The 24,245-nt window shown below is 39.3% G+C and overlaps 1 protein-coding gene across 1 annotated transcript in view; it reads left to right on the top strand.

Moving 5' to 3' along the window:
- Positions 1-24,245, top strand: part of cenpe (centromere protein E) — a 91,469-nt gene that overhangs the window by 47,779 nt on the left and 19,445 nt on the right. Inside the window, exons 30-50 of the mRNA XM_061980810.2 lie at positions 41-124; positions 372-560; positions 687-782; positions 1,798-2,004; positions 3,547-3,624; positions 3,791-3,874; positions 3,941-4,063; positions 4,173-4,382; positions 4,717-4,950; positions 5,285-5,518; positions 5,896-6,108; positions 7,017-7,229; positions 7,334-7,555; positions 7,720-7,815; positions 7,988-8,065; positions 11,012-11,137; positions 13,085-13,276; positions 13,361-13,561; positions 13,654-13,866; positions 15,099-15,254; positions 24,055-24,231. Of these exons, the coding sequence (XP_061836794.2) occupies positions 41-124; positions 372-560; positions 687-782; positions 1,798-2,004; positions 3,547-3,624; positions 3,791-3,874; positions 3,941-4,063; positions 4,173-4,382; positions 4,717-4,950; positions 5,285-5,518; positions 5,896-6,108; positions 7,017-7,229; positions 7,334-7,555; positions 7,720-7,815; positions 7,988-8,065; positions 11,012-11,137; positions 13,085-13,276; positions 13,361-13,561; positions 13,654-13,866; positions 15,099-15,254; positions 24,055-24,231 (3,426 nt within the window). The remainder of the gene's footprint in view (positions 1-40; positions 125-371; positions 561-686; positions 783-1,797; positions 2,005-3,546; positions 3,625-3,790; positions 3,875-3,940; positions 4,064-4,172; positions 4,383-4,716; positions 4,951-5,284; positions 5,519-5,895; positions 6,109-7,016; positions 7,230-7,333; positions 7,556-7,719; positions 7,816-7,987; positions 8,066-11,011; positions 11,138-13,084; positions 13,277-13,360; positions 13,562-13,653; positions 13,867-15,098; positions 15,255-24,054; positions 24,232-24,245) is intronic.

Raw genomic sequence — 24,245 nt, 5'->3', positions numbered from 1 at the left:
AGTTGCTATATTTTGACTAGTTTTTTTAATGGGATTTTAGATCCAACAGCTGCAGCAGCATCTGGAGAAATCTCAGGAGGAGGTGACTTTATTGAAAACGGACCTTCAAGAATCTCAAGAGCTGGTGAGCTTTTACCCTCTAAAATTTAACTTGGAAATATGATAAAGCACAAAATACCGCACCAATGCTGTTTTTTGTTGTATGAATGTCCCGAAGAGGTTGTGCTGCAACTATAGAAGTTGTTCCTTCTCCAAGTTGTGATGTAGTCATAGGATACAGCACCATGTTAGTTCTAACAATGATTGATTAATGTTGCATAGATGCAACTGTGCTTTGAAACAACTTCTGTAACTATTGCCTTCCTTTTTAGACAAAGGCTCTAACAGAAGAACTTGATCAGACTAAAGCTGAGAAAAATGTCTTACTGGCTGAGAAAGAAGTTAGCTGCCAGAGCTCCGAAGAGGATATTGAGAGTGTGACATGCAGAGTGATGTCTCTCAGTGAGGAATGCTCTCAGTTGCAGAAGACAGTGGAGGATCTCAAAGAAGAGAAACAACAGGTAAAAGCAGAAACAGGATAGGCATGGTATAATTATGTAGTGAAGTCATTTGTAAGACTAGGCAATTTCATTTATATAAACCGTAGTGTGGTAGATCAATAATAAATACATTATTTTGCTCTTTAGATATGTATCATCCAGGAGAAGATGAGTGAGCAGAATCAGTTAAGCTTGCAACAGCTGTCAGAAACAAGAGAACGAGAGGCCGGCCTTCAACAAGAGGTAGGTCTCATTCATTGACTTTTAACCCTCCGAGTTTAAAGATAGTCAAAGTCCTTTAGTTTTTTAAAGGACGTAAATATTTAGAATTTGGAAAATATCAAACATGTCTTTTTTGGCGATGTTTTTTTTTTTTTTTTTTTTACCTTTTTAGAGAGCATTTTGATCAGATGTCACGTGTAAAGTAGTAAAATCTCCTGTTATGCAAATGTGTACTAATTGAGAATCAACAGGGTTTTGCGGGGAATTAAAAAGCATTAAAGTAGTTAAATGTATTTTGCTAAAATTAAAGCCTTAAATGGCATTAAAAATTATTAAATGTGATGTCCAAGGGCATTAAAAATGTTTATGCAATTGTACGACTTGGCCGATCAATAAAACGAGAAATGAAAATTAACTTAACGTTTCGGTCATTGATAAATTGCTACGTCCGTCTGTGTGTTTATTTTCTTTGGCTCTGGCTTTTAAACTGGGTACAAGAAAAAGATGAACCCAAATGCAGCCTTTGAGCGTGAAAGGGGTCACATTATGATTTTTTTTTTCAACATTTGGAACATTTTCTTGTGGTCTACATAACATGTAATAGGGTTTGGGTCCAAATTTTGCATAGATTTTTTTATAGACCATCTTCAAGCCGCTTACTGTCTTTTCAGAATGCACTGTGTAATGCTTCGGGTAAATCTTTATCATGTTTGGAGATACCACTGACATAACTAAGGCAAAATATGTCACAAATTCCAAACGACTCGTTTGGAAAGAGGCTAAAGTGTTTAAATAATATTGCCTCCCTCCCCCCATGGTTTGAATTGAAATTTCCGGGAGTTATTGGGATCCCAAATACTCAAACAGGTACCAAAAGGTAAGAAAAGTTGGTTTTGCATAATATGACCCCTTTTTAAAGATTAGATTTTGACAGATTAGAAATAACTGTATTTTGCCTTCAGATACAGCAGCTGGATAGTGCCATTAACGGCTTTCTATTTAAGTGTCACTGCCAATATTATTATTTTTTCAACAGATAAAGAATTTGAGTGAAGAGCTTGAATGTGTGAAAGCCGAGCGGGATAGCCTAATTGTCACCAAGGAAGACGGACGTGAGACTTCCCAGGATGAGATTCAGAAGCTGTTGTGCAAAGTAATGTCACTCAGTGAAGAGAGGGATCAGCTCCATGAGACGGTTGAGGGACTGAGACTGGAGAAGAACCAAATCAGAGCAGAGCTGGAGGTACGGATGGAGATAAGGGATCTGCGTCGCTGTTTCTTTTTTTGGGGGCGTGTATATGTATACACATAGATAGATATGTCAGGGCAGGGCTCCAAAGCATGGCACTTGATGGCCATAAGACGTAACTGCACTTTTTGTCCATTTAGATACAAACTGTGTTCATGTATGAGATCTAGGGATGCTAATTATGGCCAAAGTAATATTTAAGAGTATTTTTATTAATATTGAAATCATGATTACTGATTGTTAGGTAAAGCAGTGTTGGGGTGTGAACGTAATACCGTCATGTAATTTGTAATGTCTAATAAAAAGGCTATAGATAAACGTTACCCATATATCTACAGACAAATATATTTTTTTTTTAATTCTTTAATAATTTCAATTTGTCAGCTTTTTGTCATTACATGATGCCTTTATCTATATTGTTACATTTTGATAGAGGGAGGCTTTTTTTATAATTAATTTTTCAAGTATTATAATAAATGATAAATGGGTTGTACTTGTATAGCGCTTTTCTACCTTCAAGGTACTCAAAGCGCTTTGACACTACTTCCACATTTACCCATTCACACACACATTCACACACCACACACTGATGGAGGGAGCTGCCATGCAAGGCGCTAACCAGCACCCATCAGGAGCAAGGGTGAAGTGTCTTGCTCAGGACATGACGAGGTTGGTACTAGGTGGGGATTGAACCAGGGACCCTCGGGTCGCGCACGGCCACTCTTCCACTGCGCCACGTATTGTACATGTAGATGCTGTATCGGGATAGATCCACTAAGAGTTTGAGCAGAAAGATTGATATTTTTGTTTTCTTGAAAAACTTTTTTTTTATTTGTTATTAATGTTTGCAACGTCAGGGAATAAGTCCCTGAACACAGGAAGACTTGAGAGCAAAAACCAAAAGATTTAAATTAAATGGTAGATTTTTGCATTTCTTTAGTTACTGTGTACTAAATTAAAAACTACTTTATCTCAAACAATTGTATGTAATCAACACAATATTTGAACTAGTTCTTCCTTCTTTTTTTAACCGTCAGTAGCACTCACCATAAATACATTGGAAACAAGTACAGTTAATACATGTGATCAGTGTTTGTATGGGCCGATTTAATCGCTAATAAAAATCTTTGGCATAAAACGGTGATCGGAACGTTCCTAGATTTGCTTTATGGTGGTGCAAAACGACAGTAAAGATAGTTAGGATTACAATCGTCATCCTTCTCTGCTCTCTGGGCTTGTCCCCTCTACTTGAGGATAAATACTTTAGAGCTGTCTTAAGTCTGTGAGCATAAACAGATGAAGCATGTTTGGATGAGATTGAAACTTTTATTAGTAGATTGCACAGTACAGTACATATTCGGTACAATTGGCCACTAAATGGTAACACCCGAATAAGTTTTTCAACTTGTTTAAGTCGGGGTCCACGTTAATCAATTCATGGTAAGAGGCGTGATGTCGTTTGAGAGGACCTGAACGGTCCAGTTGTAATGAATTAAATGCCCTGAGAATAAAAAGTATTCTTTCTGATTACTGTAGATGCAGTGTGGGTTACAGCAAGAGCAACTTGTCTCAGCTTCACTGAAAGAAGAACAAGAGGCTCAACAAAACATGCAGGTTAGATTCTCAAATGGATCCAGAATGTACATCTGGTATACTATCATAGTTTGGACTCTGGAAAATGTTTTTAAGTTACTAAAAATAAATTTCTATGATAATGGTGTTTGTCAGAACTAATCAAAGCTGCTATATTTAAAAATGATCTTCCTTAATGGGGCTGTAGATCCAACAGCTTGAGGAGCATCTGGAAAAAGCCACGGAGGAGGTAACCCTCTTGAAAATGAACCTTCAAGAAAATCTAGATCTGGTGAGCGTTCTCCCTCCCTAGTTTGCTGTAACTGATATTCATGTTGAATATGTGGTTCATTTTTAGGTGATGAAGAGCCAGGCAGAGTCTAGGGAAGCTCAAGAAAAGGTCGGAATCCTACAGGATGAGATCAACATTCTGAAAAGTGAAACCCAATACACTGGCAAATTTCAAGAGCTTCAAAATCAGGCAAACATTTATAATTGTATTTTTAAATAATGATGTGCATTGTTACTGTAATGGTATGGCGGGCTATATACAGATGAGTTTTCTGAATCTTAGTCATACATTCTCACAGGATCAGAAGCTGGCGGAGGAGCTTGAAGATGTGCGAGCAGAAAGAGATGCTCTGCAAACTGAGAGGTCGCTTGAAGTTCAGACTAACAGGGATGTAACCTCTCTCAATGATGAGAGAAATCAGCTGCAAGGCCAACTGGAGGCACAGAGACAGGAAATGAGCCAGCTCAGAGCTCAACTGGAAGATGTGGCAGGAACATATCAAACTGAGGTTTGTATGAGCCAACGCTTCTATATAAGTATTGATTACATTTATTGGATTTGATCAATCCTTGTCCTAGAAACACTACAAGGTCCACTGGCTCAAAAATGGCCCGACTGCTCGTTGAGAAGAGCAATACGTGATTTCATGTTAGTCGTCAAAAGTGTCAGAGTGGCATATCTGTTGTCCTAGCATAGAAGTTATTTATTCAACTGCACATTGCATTGCTCTGTAATTAATTGCGGCACATCTGACTTAAAATATCATTGTTCTGTTTGATCTAGTCTGAAGATAGCACCACATCATTTCCAGTTTCTAATTTCTTAGTCACACATTTTCACAGGTTCAGAAGCTTGCGCAGGAGCTTGAAGGTGTGCGAGCAGAACAAGATGCTGTGCAATCTGAGCGGTCCCTTGGAGTTCAGACTAACAAGGATGAGATGGAAAAGCTGATGGATCATGTGACCTCTCTGAATGATGAGCGAAATCAGCTGCAAACCCAACTGGAAGCAGAGAGACAGGAAATGAGCCAGCTCAGAGCTCAACTGGAAGATGTGGCATTAACATATCAAACTGAGGTTTGTATGAGCCAACTCTTCTATATAAGTATTGATTACATTTATTGGATTTGATCAATCCTTGTCCTAGAAACACTACAAGGTTCATTGGCTCAAAAATGGCCCGACTGCTTGTTGAGAAGAGCAATACATGCTTTCATGTTAGTCGTCAAAAGTGTCAGAGTGGTATATCTGTTGTCCTAGCATAGAAGTTATTTCTTCAACTGCACATTGCATTGTTCTGTAATTAATTGCGGCACATCTGACTTAAAATATCATTGTTCTGTTTGATCTAGTCTGAAGATAGCACCACATCATTTCCAGTTTCTAATTTCTTAGTCACATATTTTCACAGGTTCAGAAGCTTGCGGAGGAGCTTGAAAGTGTGCGAGCGGAACAAGATGCTGTGCAATCTGAGCGGTCCCTTGAAGTTCAGACTAACAAGGATGAGATGGAAAAGCTGATGGATCATGTGACCTCTCTGAATGATGAGCGAAATCAGCTGCAAACCCAACTGGAAGCAAAGAGACAGGAAATGAGCCAGCTCAGAGCAGAACTTGAAGATATGGCAGGAACGTATCAAACTAAGGTTTGTATGACCCAACTCCTCTTCAATTTGTGTGTTATGAGTACAGTAATTGGATTGTATCGATCCTCGTCCTAGAAACACTATAAGGTCTATTGGTTCAAAAATGGCCCGAATGCTCGTTGACAAGAGCTTTTTTAGTAGTTGCCAAATGTGTCCACGAAGAGTGGCATATCCGTTGTCCTAGCATAGAAGTTACTTCTTTAATACATTGCATTGCTTGGTAATAGATTGTGGCATGTCAGACTTGAAATATCATTGCTTTGTGTGATCTAATCTGACCTTGCAGCACCACATCATTTCCAGAAATGTTTGATGAATGTTGCATAGAAGCAGCTTTACTTTTGAAATAACTTCTATAACCATCGTCTTCCTTCTAGACAAGTGCTTTAACAGAGGAACTTCATCGTACTAAAGCAGAGAAAGATGTGTTACTGGCTCAGAATGAAGTCAGCTGCCAGAGCTCCGCAGAGGAAATTAGGAGTCTGACATGCAGAGTGATGTCTCTAAGTGAGGAACGTGCCCAATTACAGGAGACACTGGAGGAGCTCAAACTGAAGAAGCAACGGCTTACTGCAAATCACCAAGCTGAGGTTTGTTGCACATAATACTCTACGGTAATCTATTTATTATATATCAGTCTACACATTACTTGATTGTACAGCTAAGTCATACTTGCCAACCCTCACGGATTTTCCGGGAGACTCCCGAAATTCAGCTCCTCTCCCGAAAACCTCCCGGGACAAATTTTCTCCCGAAATTCAGGCAGAGCTGGAGGCCACGCCCCCTCCAGCTCCATGCGGACCTGAGTCCGCTTTCCCACAATATAAAGAACGTCTACAGTAAAGCTGCCGTAAACAGCAATGTTGTGACACTCTTAAACAGGACAATACTGCCATCTAGTGCATTTGATGAAAGCACTTTTGTGCGTGCCACACAGCAATGCATAATCAGAGAGGGTGTTCAGCACGGTTAGAAAAATAGTGACAGAGAATAGAACAAGGATGGACAATTCAACCCTTAACTCAACAATGAGTAGATGAGTGTTGTGTGTGTGTATATGTGTAAATAAATGAACACTGAAATTCAAGTATTTATTTATTTTATTTATATATATATATATATATATATATATATATATATATATATATATATATATATATATATATATATATATATATATATATATATATATATATATATATAGCTAGAATTCACTGAAAGTCAATTATTTCTTATATATATATATATACATCCATCCATCCATTTTCTATCGCTTATTCCCTTCAGGGTCGCGGGGATATATATATATATATATATATATATATATGAAATACTTGACTTGGTGAATTCTAGCTGTAAATATACTCCTCCCCTCTTAACCCCGCCCCCGCCCCAAACACGCCCCCCGCACCCACCCCCCACCTCCCGAAATTGGAGGTCTCAAGGTTGACAAGTATGAGCTAAGTAGACAAACATGTGTTCTGTCTGTCCTTTGCAGAACATTTCTTTCAGTGACAAACTCAAAGCAGTTGAGGCAGAGAGAGATGTCCTACTGGCTGAAAAGGAACTCAGTTGCCAAAGCTCAGCAGAGAAGATTGAGAGTCTTACATGCAGAGAGATGTCTCTCAGTGAGGAACTTGCCCAATCACAGGAGACGGTGAAGGAGCTCAAACTAGAGGAGCAACTGCTCACTTCAAAGCACCAAGCTGAGGTTTGGTGCACATAATACTCTACGGTTATCTATTCCTTTTTATCAGTCTACACATTACTTTATTGTACAGTTAAGTAGGCAAAGGTTTGTTCTGTCATTTGCAGAAAATGTATCTCACTGAGAAACTCAAAGCAGTTGAGGCAGAGAAAGATGCTTTACTTTCTGACAAGGAAGTCATCTGCCAGAGCTCAGCAGGAGAGATCGAGAGTCTGACATGCAGAGTGACGTCCCTCAGTGAGGAATGCGTTCAAATGCGGCAGACTCTTGACGAGCTCAGAGAAGAGAAAAAACAGTTGCAAACAGAATTGCAGAACAAGATAAGCATGGTATAGTAATGTAGTTTAATTAGTAATACTAGGCTATTTCCTTTTATATGAAATATATGTATATATATATATATATATATATATATATATATATATATATATATATATATATATATATATAGTACATATTTATTTTCAAATAAATACATGATTTTGCTCTTCAGATTTCTACCATCCAGAATAAGATGAGTGATCAAAATCAGTTAAGCTTGCAGCAGCAGGCAGAATCAAGAGAGCGAGAGGCCGGCCTTCAACAAGAGGTATGAGTTATTCATTTACTTTTGAAGAAGATGATGGGATTGTGACAGATTACAGAGAGCAAAGCGTGCAAGAAGACATTTTTTTTGTCTTTTAAACACAACATAATCAAATAGACTGCGATGATGTCTAACAAAGAAAATATCTTACACAAAAACTGTCTCTTGTCTTCAGGTACAGCAATTAGAGGAGCAGCTAAATACTTTAAAAAGGCAAAGTGAGGCTCACGTGCCGTCTGCAACCTTGCAGCAGGTTTGTCACCCAAGATTTCCCCAGATTGCCAATATACCTGTAGTGGTGGGGACGTGGCTAGGGGTTTGGTCAATATGTCATATCATTTACATATTTGATGCATATATTTTGTTTGAAAAGGTTATAAAAAAAAAAAACATACATTTAAAAACAAATCTGTTATTAATTAGTATTAACTTTTTTTCTTATAGTTTGGCTCTTTTTTTCAATTGTCGCTGCTTATTGTACATTGTAACACATGCTGCACTTTGAGTCTTTCAAGTTTCGAGAGACTTCTCCAAACCTTTTTAGTGCCTTTTTTTCTAATGAAAAGCGACCAGCAATAAATCGAGCGTCTTTTTCTCGTGTTATTGGAGACTGTACTCTTATTTAGAGACTCTTTACTTATGTCGCTTAATGTCCGCAACGAACCACGAGAGCTGAAACAAGCCTGATGTCACACTTGGTTCGCGCCGCTGCTCCAGCTTGACAATCTCTCCTTGTTAGACCTCTTAATATTTGCACATCGCACATTTTGTAGATCGCTGTCAGCGGGTGTATCTCGGATATATTCAAGAACGTCCACATCAAAGACGTGCTGTCTCTGCTCCAGACATTTGCATGCATCTTGCTTACGTCGTCATAACATCTTGTAGTCCTGTTTCAGTTATCAAAGTCTCAAGAAGTTTTGGCGCCTTACTAGTCAATAGTGCGCAAATAATAGACTTTAAATAACCATTCATATACTATATTATTTAAATGTATTTTCACGTGGAAAAACCCTCATTTTAAAGATGTGGCGGCTTTTATTTTGCTGTGGCAATGTGTTACGATCAATTACATGTAAACAGTCAAAAGCTGTTTTCAATGCCTGATGATAATAATAATAAAGCCAAAATTCTCCCCCATTTCAGGTTGTTTTGTATGGTACAGTACCAAGTGGAATGGGGTCAGTGGGTGTACATGACAGCCAAACAATTGCCTCGTCTACTGTTGTCTGATGTGCCAGTTTAGCGCAATATCTACGTGAAAGAGCTCTTGTTATGCTGGATTTAATTAGCTGTTCAGTTCAGTGGAGTATTTTTGCTTGGGGCGGCATAATGACAAAATCATCAAATCTGCATTGTGGGCTGAAATATTGTTAAAAATCGAGTATAATAAAACGTACAATTTTAAACTTCAAATTAACTTTTCTCCAAGTGCTAAACAGACCAGACGAAGCTGACTGTGAGTGCTTTTTTAGTTGGGTGAGGGGCCCACTGCCACATTCTCTTGTTGAAGAACAATGTGCTTGCATGTGAGACATTGAGTGTTACTCTCTAGTAGAGATGTCCCGATCCGATATTTGTATCGGATCGGCCGCCGATATTTGCCAAAAAATGCGTATCGGCAAGGCATGGGAAAATGCCGATCCAGATCCAGTTTTTAAAAAAAACTCCGGTCCGTGTTTTCCAACGCACCTATTTAAATAATACATTCCACTTTTCTGCTGCTCCCTAATTTTCGTTCCGCATTTTCCAGCACACCTTCAACAAGTCCACAGGTCTGTGGATTCTCACGCAGTTGCTTTTAGCTGCTGGCATTACACGACAGGCTCTTCTCACTCTTTCCTGTGTCTCCCTCTCACAGACAGCAAGCGCACCTTCTTACACACGTCACATACTGTCACGTCATACGTCACGTACGTATACGCCCTCCCCAAGCAGGTAGCAGCATGGCTAACGTTAGCTGTGATGCTAGCGCAGCCGTGCGAGCAACGCTCCCTCTAAGGTGCGCGCCTGTGCAATTGCGCACGGCAAATCTATGCCACGCACAAAATCAAATAAAAAAATAAGTGCATAACAATTTTCGACACACGGACACGACAGAGAAAAAAGTTTTCGTCATCATTGTTCAGATATTGTAACGTCTGTCGAGACGCTTATCTCCATTTGGTGCCACACGTCCACACCATCAAAATGCTGAGGCAAACATTTCCAGATCAACACCGTATGAAAAAAATAGTGATTTTTTTAGTTGTGATTTCCTTCTCTGCATGATAGTGTAAAAGTAGCATATATTAATGCAGTATGAAGAAGAATGTTTTAATGTAGACACATAGAATCATCATACTGCTGTGATTATATGCATCAAGTGTTCATTCAAGGCTAAGGCAAAATATCCACATATATATGGTGTATCGTGACATGGCCTTAAAATATCACAATATTAAAAAAAGGCCATATCGCCCAGCCCTAGTTCAATGATGCCATTTCTGTTTGTCATGGATAATTTTGTCTATTTTGTGTTTATCCTTGAATAAACAGGTCAGTTTCTTGTTACCAACCATTGTGTATTATTCAAACTCCCCTAATTCAGCTGGCTAGTTGTTATCAAGAGTACTAAAACCCTTTTCAACATGATTCTGACAACTAAGTAGGCTAAATAACTTTAAACTTTAATACATGCTCGGATAGGCCAGTATCGGTATCTGATCGGAAGTGCAAAAACAATATCGGTATCGGATCGGAAGTGCAAAAACCTGGATCGGGACATCCCTACTCTCTAGTAGGCTTGGTGTGTTAATATTGCCTACATTTGTTTGTGGCGGGCTGCCCAACAAATTAATTAATGGGAAACACTGTCTTAGTGGGAACTTTTCTGAAGTTGGGGATATTTATTTGGCTAACTTACATCAAGTGATAGTTTCACAGAGCTGATATCTTTTTTTTATTGTGAAAATAAAAACTACAAGGAAGTTTAAGCTTGGCAAATGGAATGATCACAGATCTTCCCATTTTCTTTTTTTCAAACCAAACTACCGGTACTCGTTTCACCCTTTTAAAATTCAAGCAAAGTGGTATATATCCACTGAGCAGAGTATTTATTTAATCGTGAAAGTAATGTTATATAAACTTAACTACTTGTATATATCCTGCCTTCGTTGACAAACATGGTTCTTCCCTGTTATCTTTTTCACCATTTCAGTTGCCCGATGAAGATGAGACATCCGTCTATGTACGCAATGAGAAACTTGGTCGTTTTGTACAGAACATGGCCGATGCCAAAGGGAGTGAATCCTCAGAGATACAAGACCCAACTGTAGAACTTCAGGTAACAGCCACCCTCTATATTTACAATGGATTTAAATACCCAACTTTTGTGGGGGGTTTTTTGTGTTTTTTTTCATTCTGAAACTCACTAATAATGCCCACACGCTTTGAAATTAAACCATAAGAGAGCGGCCGCGGTTGGTATCACATCGATGGTTATATAGTCCCACATAACTACAGCAGCTGATTGAGCGGACTGATCTGTGCGGTGTGGGGAGCTTGCATGAGAAGTGCTGCTCTGAACACTTACTGTTTATAATTGAGAGAGCATACTTCTAAGTCTCCTTTGAGCTGCTTTCCCGTCTGAAACCATCAGTAGCTTCTCCATACTTTCCTGGTGAAAAATGTCCGCCGTTTTTGCTGGCACAAAAGCTGGCTCCTGCTTCATATGGTGCCATCTAGCATGGCTACTCTCAAACTGCCTTGCCAAGCAGGCCACACTGTCAGTCCTGAAATTATTTCTTCAATTCAATATTATAACCCACTTCTTCTCAGCACTGTCCTTTTACACTACTTTCTCCGTTCCCATGGTTTGAAAACATGGTTAAGTCAATCTGTAGCTATAAACTAGTGCTAACAAGGAAGACCAGATGTTTTGAGGTGGATCTTACAGGGTTCACTTGACATTTACTACACCCATGAGTGGGATGTTTGTAGGTCCTATTTTTCTTGCAACTTAAAGCATAACAAAAAGCCGAGAGATGGCTTGTTTTTCAAATTCTTGTAAGTTGACCATATGAGTACCGGTAGTTTTCTTTAGTAAACTTCCTTATGGAATTGATTTGTGTGTTGTAGTAACTGAAAGCTGCAATGTTTAGCCTCGCTAAATAGTATTAATAAACTGGATAAATCTGTCGTAGGCTGCATATTCCATGTCGCGAAATGTTGAAAACTAAGCAATGCCGGCAAGTACCATTAAAACAATTGCAGACATGACTTGCAGATAGAGATGTCCGATAATGGCTTTTTTGCCGATATTCCGATATTGTCCAACTCTTAATTACCGATTCCGATATCAACCGATACCGATATATACAGTCGTGGAATTAACACATTATGCTTAATTTTGTTGTGATGCCCCGCTGGATGCATTAAACAATGTAACAAGGTTTTCCAAAATAAATCAACTCAAGTTATGGAAAAAAAAAAGTCACAAAGTGCATTATTTTTTTTAACATGCCTCAAAACAGCAGCTTGGAATTTGGGACATGCTCTCCCTGATAAAGAATGAGGAGGTTGAGGTGGGCGGGGTTGGGGGGTAGCGGGGGGTGTATATTTTAGCGTCCCGGAAGAGTTAGTGCTGCAAGGGGTTCTGGGTATTTGTTCCGTTGTGTTTATGTTGCGTTCTCCCGAAACGTGTTTGTCATTCTTGTTTTGTGTGGGTTCACAGAGCGCATATTTGTAACAGTGTTAAGGTTGTTTATACGGCCACCCTCAGTGTGACCTGTATGGCTGTTGACCAAGTATGAATTGCATTCACTTATGTGTGTGTGAATAGCCGTAGGTATTATGTGATTGGGCCGGCACGCAAAGGCAGTGCCTTTAAGGTTTATTGGCGCTCTGTACTTTTCCCTACATCCGTGTACCACTACGTACAGCGGCGTTTTAAAAAGTCATACATTTTACTTTTAGAAACTGATACCGATAATTTCCGATATTGCATTTATCGGCCGATAATATCGGACATCTCTACTTGCAGACTACAGCAAAATGTGTCTTGTAACAGAAGATCACCTGCAAAAGATATGTTATTAGTACATTTCTTAACAGAGAAAATAAAAAAGATTGAGCGACATTAAAGTCTGTCAAATACGTCACTTACTCCTGACTTGTTAATGCTTAGTCTTGATTTAGCTTTTACTTGTACCGTACATCCCAACAAAACTGCACTTTACTGTGATGCCAAACAGCAATTCTTGAATACCAAATCAAATGTTGCCATTTACAGAAGTCATTTGGAAGATTGCTGAAAATCCTGGACTACAGCACCTTCATTGACTCCACAGGAATCAAAGAGTTTGATGAGGATGTTTATCTAAGCAATGCTGAGTCGATCACCTTGCCTCAAGCTACATTGGAAGCCCACAATACCGTCTGTCATTTGGGAACGGAGTCTTTGAACATTCTGGGACATATTGGTGTAAACAAGCCTACATACTTTCCATCAATTTGATCTTTACTAAAATGTCAGACATTTAGAAAAATCAGTAATATTTTTTTCCAGGATGCTCTCGGAGAAAAAGCCAAGATGTACAAGAATCTGTTTGAGGAGTTAATCAAGAAGGATCTGTTTGAGTTTGAGGAGTGGCGCCGAAAGCTGTGCACAGTACAGGTGCCCACAAACTCCGTTCAAGACCAGGAAAATCTTTCTGAGCAGGAGCGCAGAACAAAAGAGCTGTTGCAGAAAAGACATTTTTACCTGGAGGTGAGCACTGCTTCTGGGCCCTACAACAAAATCAGTATTCAATATGCATTTGAAGTATATGATAGGAGCATGGCTCGCTATTTCTTTTACAGAAAATGGAGATTGTTTTGAAGAAGCTTCAAGCACGCTTCTGTTCTTGTGTTGGTGTTCTGTCAGCTGACAATAAAGGAAGGGAAAACTTCGAACAGCAGTTTGAGGCTGGGATCACCAGCCTGCCGGTGGTCCCCAGCAGGCTGGACAGTATGCTGAGCTTGGAGGTGGAACGCAGATCTGAAGTGATACAAAGCAGGAAGATGATTTTACAGGTGTGCATGATGAAACCCTTAATCTCTTCTGTGTTTGTTACCTAAATTAGTGAGCATTAGCCCCCTTTCCACTGCACAAACTTCAGGAAATTTTCTGTTACTCGGAGTTAAAAAAAAATTAAATAAAAATAAAAACTTGCTGCTTTTGCCCTAAAATTGCCTTGGTGATTAAAAAAAACACCAAAAACTTACCCGCAGCTCCAAACTTTAGCTCCAAATTACTAGACACAACGAGGCTCTGTTTCAGAAAATTTCAAAAAATTAATTTTTTGAGGTGCATGCTGTGCTGAAAAGATTGATTGATTTATTTTTATCATTTTGGGGAAAATCTGCCATGTACGTGTATGTGTGTGAAAAGATTGTGATTGATTTCTTTTTTTGTGTGTGTGTGTGTGTGTGTGTGTGTGTGTGTGTGTGTGTGTGTGTGTGTGTGTGTGTGTGTGTGTGTGTGTGTGTGTGTGTGTGTGTGTGTGTGTGTGTGTGTGTGTGTGTGTGTGTGTGTGTGTGTGTGTGTGTGTGTGTGTGTGTGTGTGTGTGTGTGTGTGTACATTCTGTAGATGCATATATGTTTAAGTGTGTGTGTGTCTGTACCGGTATACATGCGTACGTATGTATACGTTTGCCTATGTATGTTTAATAAAATGCTTCCCAAAATATTAAAGTCAAATACAAATAAGGCAACAAGAGAAGTATCCAGCACTTCTCTTTTCTAAAGTAAATATGTACAGCAGATATGGGCATCTATATTTACAAAATGATTTGCCTGAGTGGCTGGACAGGACGGATTGAAAAAAAATAAAAAGATTGATTCCTTTTTTCATTGATTAAGAATCGTTACAAGTAAAATTGCGATTGATCTGAAAATCGATTTATATTGACACCACTAATATATATTTATAAAAAAAAAAATATATATATATATATATATTCTATAAATATGTGTGTGTGTGTGTGTATATATATGTATGTATATATATATATATATATATATATATATATGTATGTATATATATATATATATATATATATATATATATATAACTGCAATGTGGCCCTCAATGAAAACAAGTTTGACACCTCTATAGTCAATATTAATATTGATTTCTGTGTTACCTTTTTTAAAAACACTTAACAGTGCAAGATTCTTAGACAAACTTTAATGATACACAAGGGACATTGTTATGAACTTTTGTTATAAAATGTTCTGAACCAACTTTTTCTGACCCCTGCAGGGCATTATGGATGATGACAAAGATTTGAGTTGGGAATTGCGGCAGCTTGACTTTCAAGTTGAATGTTACTTGGGACAACAAAGACACAAGCATTCTTCCTGGTCTCGACACTACAGACTCATTCTTGAGCTGGAAGAATCAATGGAAGAAGTCAAAGTAAGTCAGTTCATATTGCAGCATGAAGTGAGCTGTCTTAAGAGACACTCTTCAGTTTCAAAGCACGTTGCCCTCCCGGTGAAATATATAAAGCATTACACGTGAAAGTAAAGGTAAGACATAATTACCGGTACTGAGTGGAATTATTAGTGGCAAGTTCAGGGCCGGCCCGTGGCATAGGCCGTATAGGCAAATGCTAAGGGCGCCGTCCATCAGGGGGCGCCACGCCAGTGCCACAAATGTTGGAGAAAAAAAAAAAGAAAAAAAAAAGTTGGTACGGTACTATTATTTTTAAATACAAAAAATAATCCCACGTCAATTAAAATGCAAAGTAAAGCCTATTTCATCCATCCATCCATCCATTTTCTACCGCTTATTCCCTTTTGGGGTCGCGGGGGGCGCTGGAGCCTATCTCAGCTACAATCGGGCTGAGGACGGGGTACACCCTGGACAAGTCGCCACCTCATCGCAGGGCCAACACAGATAGACAGACAACATTCACACTCACATCCACACACTAGGGCCAATTTAGTGTTGCCAATCAACTTATCCCCAGGTGCATGTCTTTGGAGGTGGGAGGAAGCCGGAGTACCCGGAGGGAACCCACGCAGTCACGGGGAGAACATGCAAACTCCACACAGAAAGATCCCGAGCCCGGGATTGAACCCAAGACTACTCAGGACCTTCGTATTGTGAGGCAGATGCACTAACCCCTCTACCACCGTGCTGCCAGCCTATTTAATAGAAATATTATTTGTTACAACATTACGCCGACAGAGGTAGCAGGTATGCCTACATGAAATTATTTGTCTGTTACAGAATGTGATAGTAACCTGGCTTTTTAGCATTAAGCTAATGTTACATGATTCGGCAATTGCTAATCAATAAATAGCTAGTTCTGTTTTAACGTCGGGTTAATATTGTGGAGGGGGCTAAATTGTTATGGAAAATAATAATGTAACGTTAGGTAATTACAGTACTCCCACCTTACATTCCTCAGGGACATTTGTATTAGATCTTTTAAGCAGGTGTTTTTTGTTTACATTGTTATTGCCTTCTGGTTAGCTAATGTTTGCCCTGCAGGTAATAGTCACTTTTCCACCCCTTTATATATTAGGTATAGTTGTAAGTAAAAAAAAAAAAAAAGGTCAAAGACAAAGCTATTCGGTTTCTTGTGAGTATATACACTTCACTGCTGATGTGGGGGGGCGTCACCTAAAATCTTGCCTAGGGCGCCAGATTGGTTAGGGCCGGGCCTGGGCAAGTTACTTCATGAAGAATTGAGTTGGTAGGGAGAAAAATATAAACATGTCACTTAAAATCATGCTTAGTGTCGAATAAATTCGGTGTAATCAAACCGCAGCATGTGTCAAGGGTGTTAGGCGACTATCTACAAAAAAGTGACTATAATCACTGAGAGGTCTGCAAAGTCTACTCAGTGGCCTAGTGGTTAAAGTGTCCGCCCTGAGATCGGTATTTGTCATTTCAAACCCCGGCCGAGTCATACCAAAGACTATAAAAATGGGACCCATTACCTCCCTGCTTAGCACTCAGCATCAAGGATTGGAATTAAGGGTTAAATCACCAAAAATTATTTCCGGGCGCGGCCCCCCCACTGCTGCTCACTGCTCCCCTTCACCTCCCAGGGGGTGAAAAAGGGGATGGGTCAAATGCATAGGACAAATTTCACTACACCTAGTGTGTGTGTGACAATCATTGGTACTTTAACTTTAAAGTATGACGTCCCCTATCACCCTCTCACTTCCTTAAAGGCCTACTGAAATGCAATTTTCTTATTTAAACGGGGATAGCAGGTCCATTCTATGTGTCATACTTGATAATTTCGCGATATTGCCATATTTTTGCTGAAAGGATTTAGTAGAGAACATCGACGATAAAGTTCGCAACTTTTGGTCGCTGATAAAAAAAGCCTTGCCTGTACCGGAAGTAGCAGACGAGTAGCGTGACGTCACAGGTTGTGGAACTCCTCACATCCGCACATTGTTTACAATCATGGCCACCAGCAGCGAGAGCGATTCGGACCGAGAAAGCGACAATTTCCCCATTAATTTGAGCAAGGATGAAAGATTCGTGGATGAGGAAAGTGAGAGTGAAGGACTAGAGGGCAGTGGGAGCGATTCAGATAGGGAAGATGCTGTGAGAGGCGGGTGGGACCTGATATTCAGCTGGGAATGACTAAAACAGTAAATAAACACAAGACATATATATACTCTATTAGCCACAACACAACTAGGCTTATATTTAATATGCCACAAATTAATACCGCATAACAAACACCTCCCCCCTCCCGTCCATATAACCCGCCAATACAACTCAAACACCTGCACAACACACTCAATCCCACAGCCCAAAGTACCGTTCACCTCCCCAAAGTTCATACAGCACATATATTTCCCCAAAGTTACGTAAATGAGACTTTTTGAGACTTTTATTAGTAGGTTGCACAGTGAAGTACATATTCCGTACAATTGACCACTAAATGGTAACACCCGATTACGTTTTCAACTTGTTTAAGTCGGGGTCCACTTAAATTGATTCATGATACAGATATATACTATCATCATAATACATCACACAAGATAATCATCAGGGTGTATACATTGAATTATTTACGTGACATGCACATAGCGGCACGCACGTACGGGCAAGCGATCAAATGTTTGGAAGCGTACTCACGGTACCATATCTGCGTATCCAACTCAAAGTCCTCCTGGTAAGAGTCTCTGTTTTCCCAGTTCTCCACAGGCCAATGGTAAAGCTTGACTGTCATCTTTCGGGAATGTAAACAATGAAACACCGGCCGTGTTTGTGTTGCTAAAGTCGGCCGCAATACACCGCTTCCCTCCTACAGCTTTCTTCTTTGCTGTCTCCATTGTTCATTGAACAAATTGCAAAAGATTCACCAACACAGATGTCCAGAATACTGTGGAATTTTGCGATGAAACAGACGACTTAATAGCTGGCCACCATGCTGTCTCAAAATGTCCTCCACAATCCGCGACGGCACGCGCTGACGTCATCATACCGAGGCGTTTTCAGCAGGATATGTCGCGCGAAATTTAAAATTGCCCTTTAGTAAACTAACCTGGCCGTATTGGCATGTGTTGCAATGTTAAGATTTCATCATTGATATATAAACTATCAGACTGCGTGGTCGGTAGTAGTGGGTTTCAGTAGGCCTTTAATGAGAACACCAGGTGAACAGCTGTTATTACTACTGCTGATATACCACACCCCACGTGACTCCTATCACCAAATGACAAGCCAATCAATTGTGCAAAGAAAATATACCACAATTAATACAAATAACATTAGCTAGCACCTACATTCCGGCCCCATGAATATTACAGTTGTCCCAATAATTATAAACACATAATCCACATAAACAAACAAATCATGCAATTTTTTGCTCCCTTTGTTTGTGTGTGTGGTTTTTTTTTGGGTTTTTTTAAACAGTGTGCCTATAGTCCAGCTTATGTATAAAATTAGTTGTAGATCTTGATACAATCTTGTTGAGCGTTGTCAAGTTTAGGACAGAGTTTACCAGCACATGTCCCCAGAAATGAAGTTCCTCTTGACCTTTGTCTACTTCTTGCATACCTGTAGTTGTGGCAAATACTCCTTAGTTCATCTTTTCCAAAATAAATCCGCAATATATTAGACCCGTTTCCATGTGTGACGTGCATAACTGTCCGCCTTGTGAAACCGACTAGGTGGTAAACGGGGCTGGGTTTTGAGAAGCAGAAGATGTTTGGGTGCCATTGCTTCCAAGTCAGTTAGGTCCATGGATTCCTTTTGTAAGCTGTCTTGCTCTTGAGAATGGACTCAACCTTGCAAAGGACTTTCTGGAGTCCCTCCTCATTCAAACTTTATGTTTCAAAGTGGCATTAAGAACCTGTCTGATGCAACAAATTCACCTCTCCATGCTGCACCATGATGTGATCTGGTAGGAGGATTAAAAGTCAAATGAATTCCTTTCAATAGGAGTGTCATTGATCTGTTCCAGATTCCAACTTTCAATTGCTCTTTTCAACTCAAGCTCTGCACTGATAAAATTAGTGCCATTGCCATTTTTCTTTTTTCTTATTTAAAACATACCGTATTTTTCGGATTATAACTCGCTCCGGAGTATAAGTCGCACCGGCCGAAAATGCATAATAAAGAAGGAAAAAAATAAATCTTATTTTTTGGGGAAATTTATTTGATAAAATCCAACACCAAGAATAGACATTTGAAAGGCAATTCAAAATAAAGAATATTGAACAACAGGCTGATAAGTGTACGTTATATGACGCTATAACTATAACATATAGCAGTGTTTTTCAACCTTTTTTGAGCCAAGGCACATTGTTTTCATAAAAAAAATACGGAGGCACACCACCAGCAGAAAAGGTTAAAAAATTTAACTCCACCAGGTTGTCGTGCCTTATTTTGAGTTTGTTGTTTCCTCTGTGTATTGCTTTAGTTCCTGTCTTGTGCTGTTATTTTGGTGACCCTTCCTGTTTTGTTGGTGTTCTCCTGTAGCAGCTTCACGCCTTCCTTTGAGCGCTATTGCCCGCCCCTGCTTTGTTTTCGCAATCAAGACTATTTAAGTTGTGTTTACGCTATCCTTCTTTGAGGGGACATTGTTGATTGTCATGTCATGTACGGGATGTGCTTTGTGGACGCCGTCTTTGCTCTACACGCTGTAAGTTTTTGCTGTCGTCCAGCATTCTGTTTTTGTTGACTTTGTAGCCAGTTCAGTTTTACTTTTGTTTTACATAGCCATCCCTATGCTTCAGTGCCTTTTCCTAGCGGGACTTGCCTTTTGTGGATTTTTGGTTTAAGAGTTACATACCTTTTTACCTGCACGCTGTCTCCCGCTGTGCTCTGCCTATTGGGATTATGACAAACCATCCTCGACGCGTTCCGACTTCTACAAAGCAATGAACTACCTGCTGCCACCTGCTGATATGGAGTATTACATAGTTACCCTGCCAAGCTCTACACAGCACAGGCACATTATTATGATTATTGATTTGCAAAAAATATTTTTTGGACCAATTAGGTGAAGTCGCATAATTTCCCACGGCACACCAGGCAATATATCACGGCACACTAGTGTGCCGCGGCACAGTGGTTGAAAATCACTGACATATAGAACATGCTATACGTTTACCAAACAATCTGTCACTCCTAATCGCTAAATCCCATGAAATCTTCTTCCTCTGTGTCGCTTCTAAACAACTCTGCCAACTCCAAAGGTAGATAATGCGCCGTTTCATCTTCTATCGGTACGTCGCTTACGTCAGAGTCATCGTCAGTTGCAGTTCCAATTATTCCAGCCTTTCTGAATCCGGACAGGATGGTTTCGGTTGTCACTGAAGCCCATGCTTTGTCCATCCATCCAATGACATCCAGAAAAGTTGCAATATTATTTGCCTTTTTACGATAATGTGTTAATAATTTCACACAAGTAGCTCCAGAGTATAAATCACACCTCCAGCCAAACTATGAAAAAAAACCTGATTTATAATCCAAAAAATACAGTAGTCATATTTCTATTATTCCAATAATTTCAGATCAGCATCTCATGCATACGGTAATCTTTTCTCCAAATGTATACAGCAACTGACATTAAAAGCTATAAAGGTTGTCTGTTAATGTTTACCCTCTATTAATGGTTGGGTGAAGAAAGCAAGTAAGATTTGCAAATGCCATCTTGTCATGCTTAAATAAAAACTAGTCCTTTGTTTATTAACAATATGTTTTCGAAAACTTACAAAAAACAGGTAAAAATGTATTCATCATACATACCAGATTCAAAATGAGCTGAGCAAATTTGAATGCTATCTATAATATTCACATCCAAATTCGGTTTGAGGCTTGCATACCATAATCGCCTTAATTTTTTTTTTTAGACAATTGCTCTGTCTGGACTGTTTTTTACAACTTTGTGCAGATACACTAGGAGTACTATAGATGTGTGTTTGCTCAATAGTGACAGAATCTCTGCTACAGTTAAATGGTTAAAATTTGTAGTGTTATTGAGGCTAACTGGACATCTTTATGTGCTCGACGCCTCAATCATTGGTATGTTTTCATCTACAAAACCATTCTGGGTATCACTCCATCTTATCTGTCTTGTCTTTTAACAAAGAAACAAGGAAGTCACAATCTTCGTTCAATGAATGTTCTGCAATTTGTCGTCCCCAAAGTAAGAACTGAACTGGGCAAGAAAGCATTTAGGTTTTCAGCACCGAAGGCTTGGAATAACCTACCGGTACAATCGAACATTAAACTTCAAACCCTAGTTACGTTGAATGAGTTTAAAGCTTCTGTGAAAGGACTGCAGTCTACCTTGTCTGTATGCACATGTGTCATGTGAGCAAGTTTTAATGTTGTAAATGTGATGTTTTATGTATTTGTTTACTGTTTTTAATGTAACCTTGCTGCTGCCCTCTTGGCCAGGTCTCCCTTGGAAAAGAGATCTTTGATCTCAATGGGATTTTACCTGGTTAAATAAAGGCTAATAATAATAATAACTGTCCCTTTCACATAGTGTATTGTTGTGCGTTCCTCTACCATTGCTGGCATTCGTGTTGTTACATAAAAACACCTGACATGACGAACACAGCACCTTTTGCAAGAAAGCAGTAATTTGGCAAATCTGAAAAATGGCCATTATGTTTGCTAATATTTTTTCCATTAGTTTGCCATAGAGAAGCTTCTGGTGTATTTCGTTAGTTCAACCATTTTGTTTTCCAATGTGAAAGAGCAGTGAATGAATTCATCCATTCATCTATCCATCCATTTTCTACCGCTTGTCCCTGTTGGGGTTGCGGGGGGTCGCTGGAGTCTATCTCAGCTGTATTCGGGCGGAAGGCAACCTCATCGCATTCATATACTTAGAATTAATTCTGACCCTATGATTTTCCTGTCTTTTTTTATCCGTATGGATGTGAAATAGTCTTAAATTATTTTCAATATGGTCTTATAAAAGTCTTGAATTTGACTTGTTTGACAAATCAGACTAATTTAGTGCATAGAAACGTACTGACTGTAAAAAGGGACATGACGTCAGACAAGGCTATTCAATGATTTCTTTCAAACTACGGTAGTAAAAATAACATTTATATTATGTGCTGTCATGTGTCAGTAGAAATGTTCACATTTCAGCCTACAATAATTCCACTTCCAACCAGAGAAAAGATGTTGCCATAATTTGTCTGTTTTTTATATTTTACACACGCACACTCGCAGCAACTAGAATTGTAGTCCAAGAAACATAAAAAAATAGCTACAAAAAAAATTTGAAGTTACTCACAAGTTACCCAATATTTAAGTAGTTGTTTTTTTTTTTTCATGGAATACTGACTTAATCAAGTAATTATTTTGAATGAAACAGTTGAATGATCAAGAAAATCTAATAAAAGCCAGCAACATCAAAAGTCCCGAGAGTCTTGTGATAACTCCATAGTTTACCGTACACACGAGCCGAACACATCCATTCCACTTCCAACTAGAGAAAATATGTTGCGATAAATTGTATATGATTTTTATATTTTACGCACGCACGCATCAACTACAATTGTAGTCCAAGAAACATAAAAAAATAGCTACAAAAATTGAGAAGTGACTCATTAGTTAGGTAGTTTTTTTTCACAAAAACTTAATTATTTTGATGACTACTTTTACTCGAGTCATATTATTCTAAAGTATCGGTACTCTAATTTGTGTACAATTTTTGGGTACTCTACCCACCTCTGGTCAGCAGGCATCAGAAGCGGTTACATCTAGAGATGTCCGATAATATCGGACAGCCGATATTATCGGCCGATAAATGCTTTAAAATGTAATATCGGAAATTATCGGTATCTGTTTCAAAAAGTAAAATTTATTACTTTAAAACGCAGCTGTACGGAGTAGTACACGGACGTAGGGAGAAGTACAGAGCAGTTGCGTCTCCCAATCATACTTGCCAACCCTCACGATTTTCCCGGGAGACTCCCGAATTTCAGTGCCCCTCCCCGAAAATCTACCGGGGCAACCATTCTCCCGATTTCCACCCAGACAACAATATTGGGGACGTGCCTTAAAGACACTGCCGTTGTTTGCCGGCTCAATCATATCATATCTACGGCTTTTCACACACACAAGTGAATGCCATACATACTTGGTCAACAGCCATACAGGTCACACTGAGGGTGGCTGTATAAACAACTTTAACACTGTTACAAATATGCGCCACACTGTGAACCCACACCAAACAAGAATGACAAACACGTTTCGGGAGAACGCAACATAAACACAACGGAACAAATACCCAGAATCCCTTGCAGCACTAACTCTTCCGGGACGCTACAATATACATCCCCCGCTACCCCCTACCCCCAAAGAACCCCAACCCCGCCCACCTCAACCTCCTCATGTTCTCTCAGGGAGAGCATGTCCCAAATTCCAAGCTGCTGTTTTGAGGCATGTTTAAAAAAAAAAATGCACTTTGTGACTTCAATAATAAATATGGCAGTGCCGTGTTGGCATTTTTTTCCATAACTTGAGTGGATTTATTTTGGAAAACCTTGTTACATTGTTTAATGCATCCAGCGGGGCATCACAACAAAATTTGGCATAATGTGTTAATTCCACGACTGTATATATCGGTATTGGTTGATATCGGAATCGGTAATTAAGAGTTGGACAATATCGGAAAAAAGCCATTATCGGACATCTCTAGTTACATCCTTCCTGTTCTTACAGCGAAGGTGAACTGGTGGTGATGTGTTTCAATTTTTATTAGGAATTGCGTATGAAGACTGAGCAGCTGGAAGAGGCCCAGCTTAAAGCCAACAACCGTGAGTCCAGCCATGAAATGGCCTTTCAGCAACTTCAGACACAAATGCAAAGTATCCAGGCACAAGTTGAGGAGAAAGAAAACGCAATTCAAATGCTAAACGACCAACTGCAAAAGGCTGAGGTTGGTCCGAACAT

This window comes from Nerophis lumbriciformis, linkage group LG20, assembly GCF_033978685.3.
Source record: "Nerophis lumbriciformis linkage group LG20, RoL_Nlum_v2.1, whole genome shotgun sequence".
In the NCBI taxonomy this organism is placed as follows: Eukaryota; Metazoa; Chordata; class Actinopteri; order Syngnathiformes; family Syngnathidae; genus Nerophis; species Nerophis lumbriciformis.
Note: the sequence above shows the minus strand (reverse complement) of the source record. Positions and strands in the feature narration are given on the sequence as shown.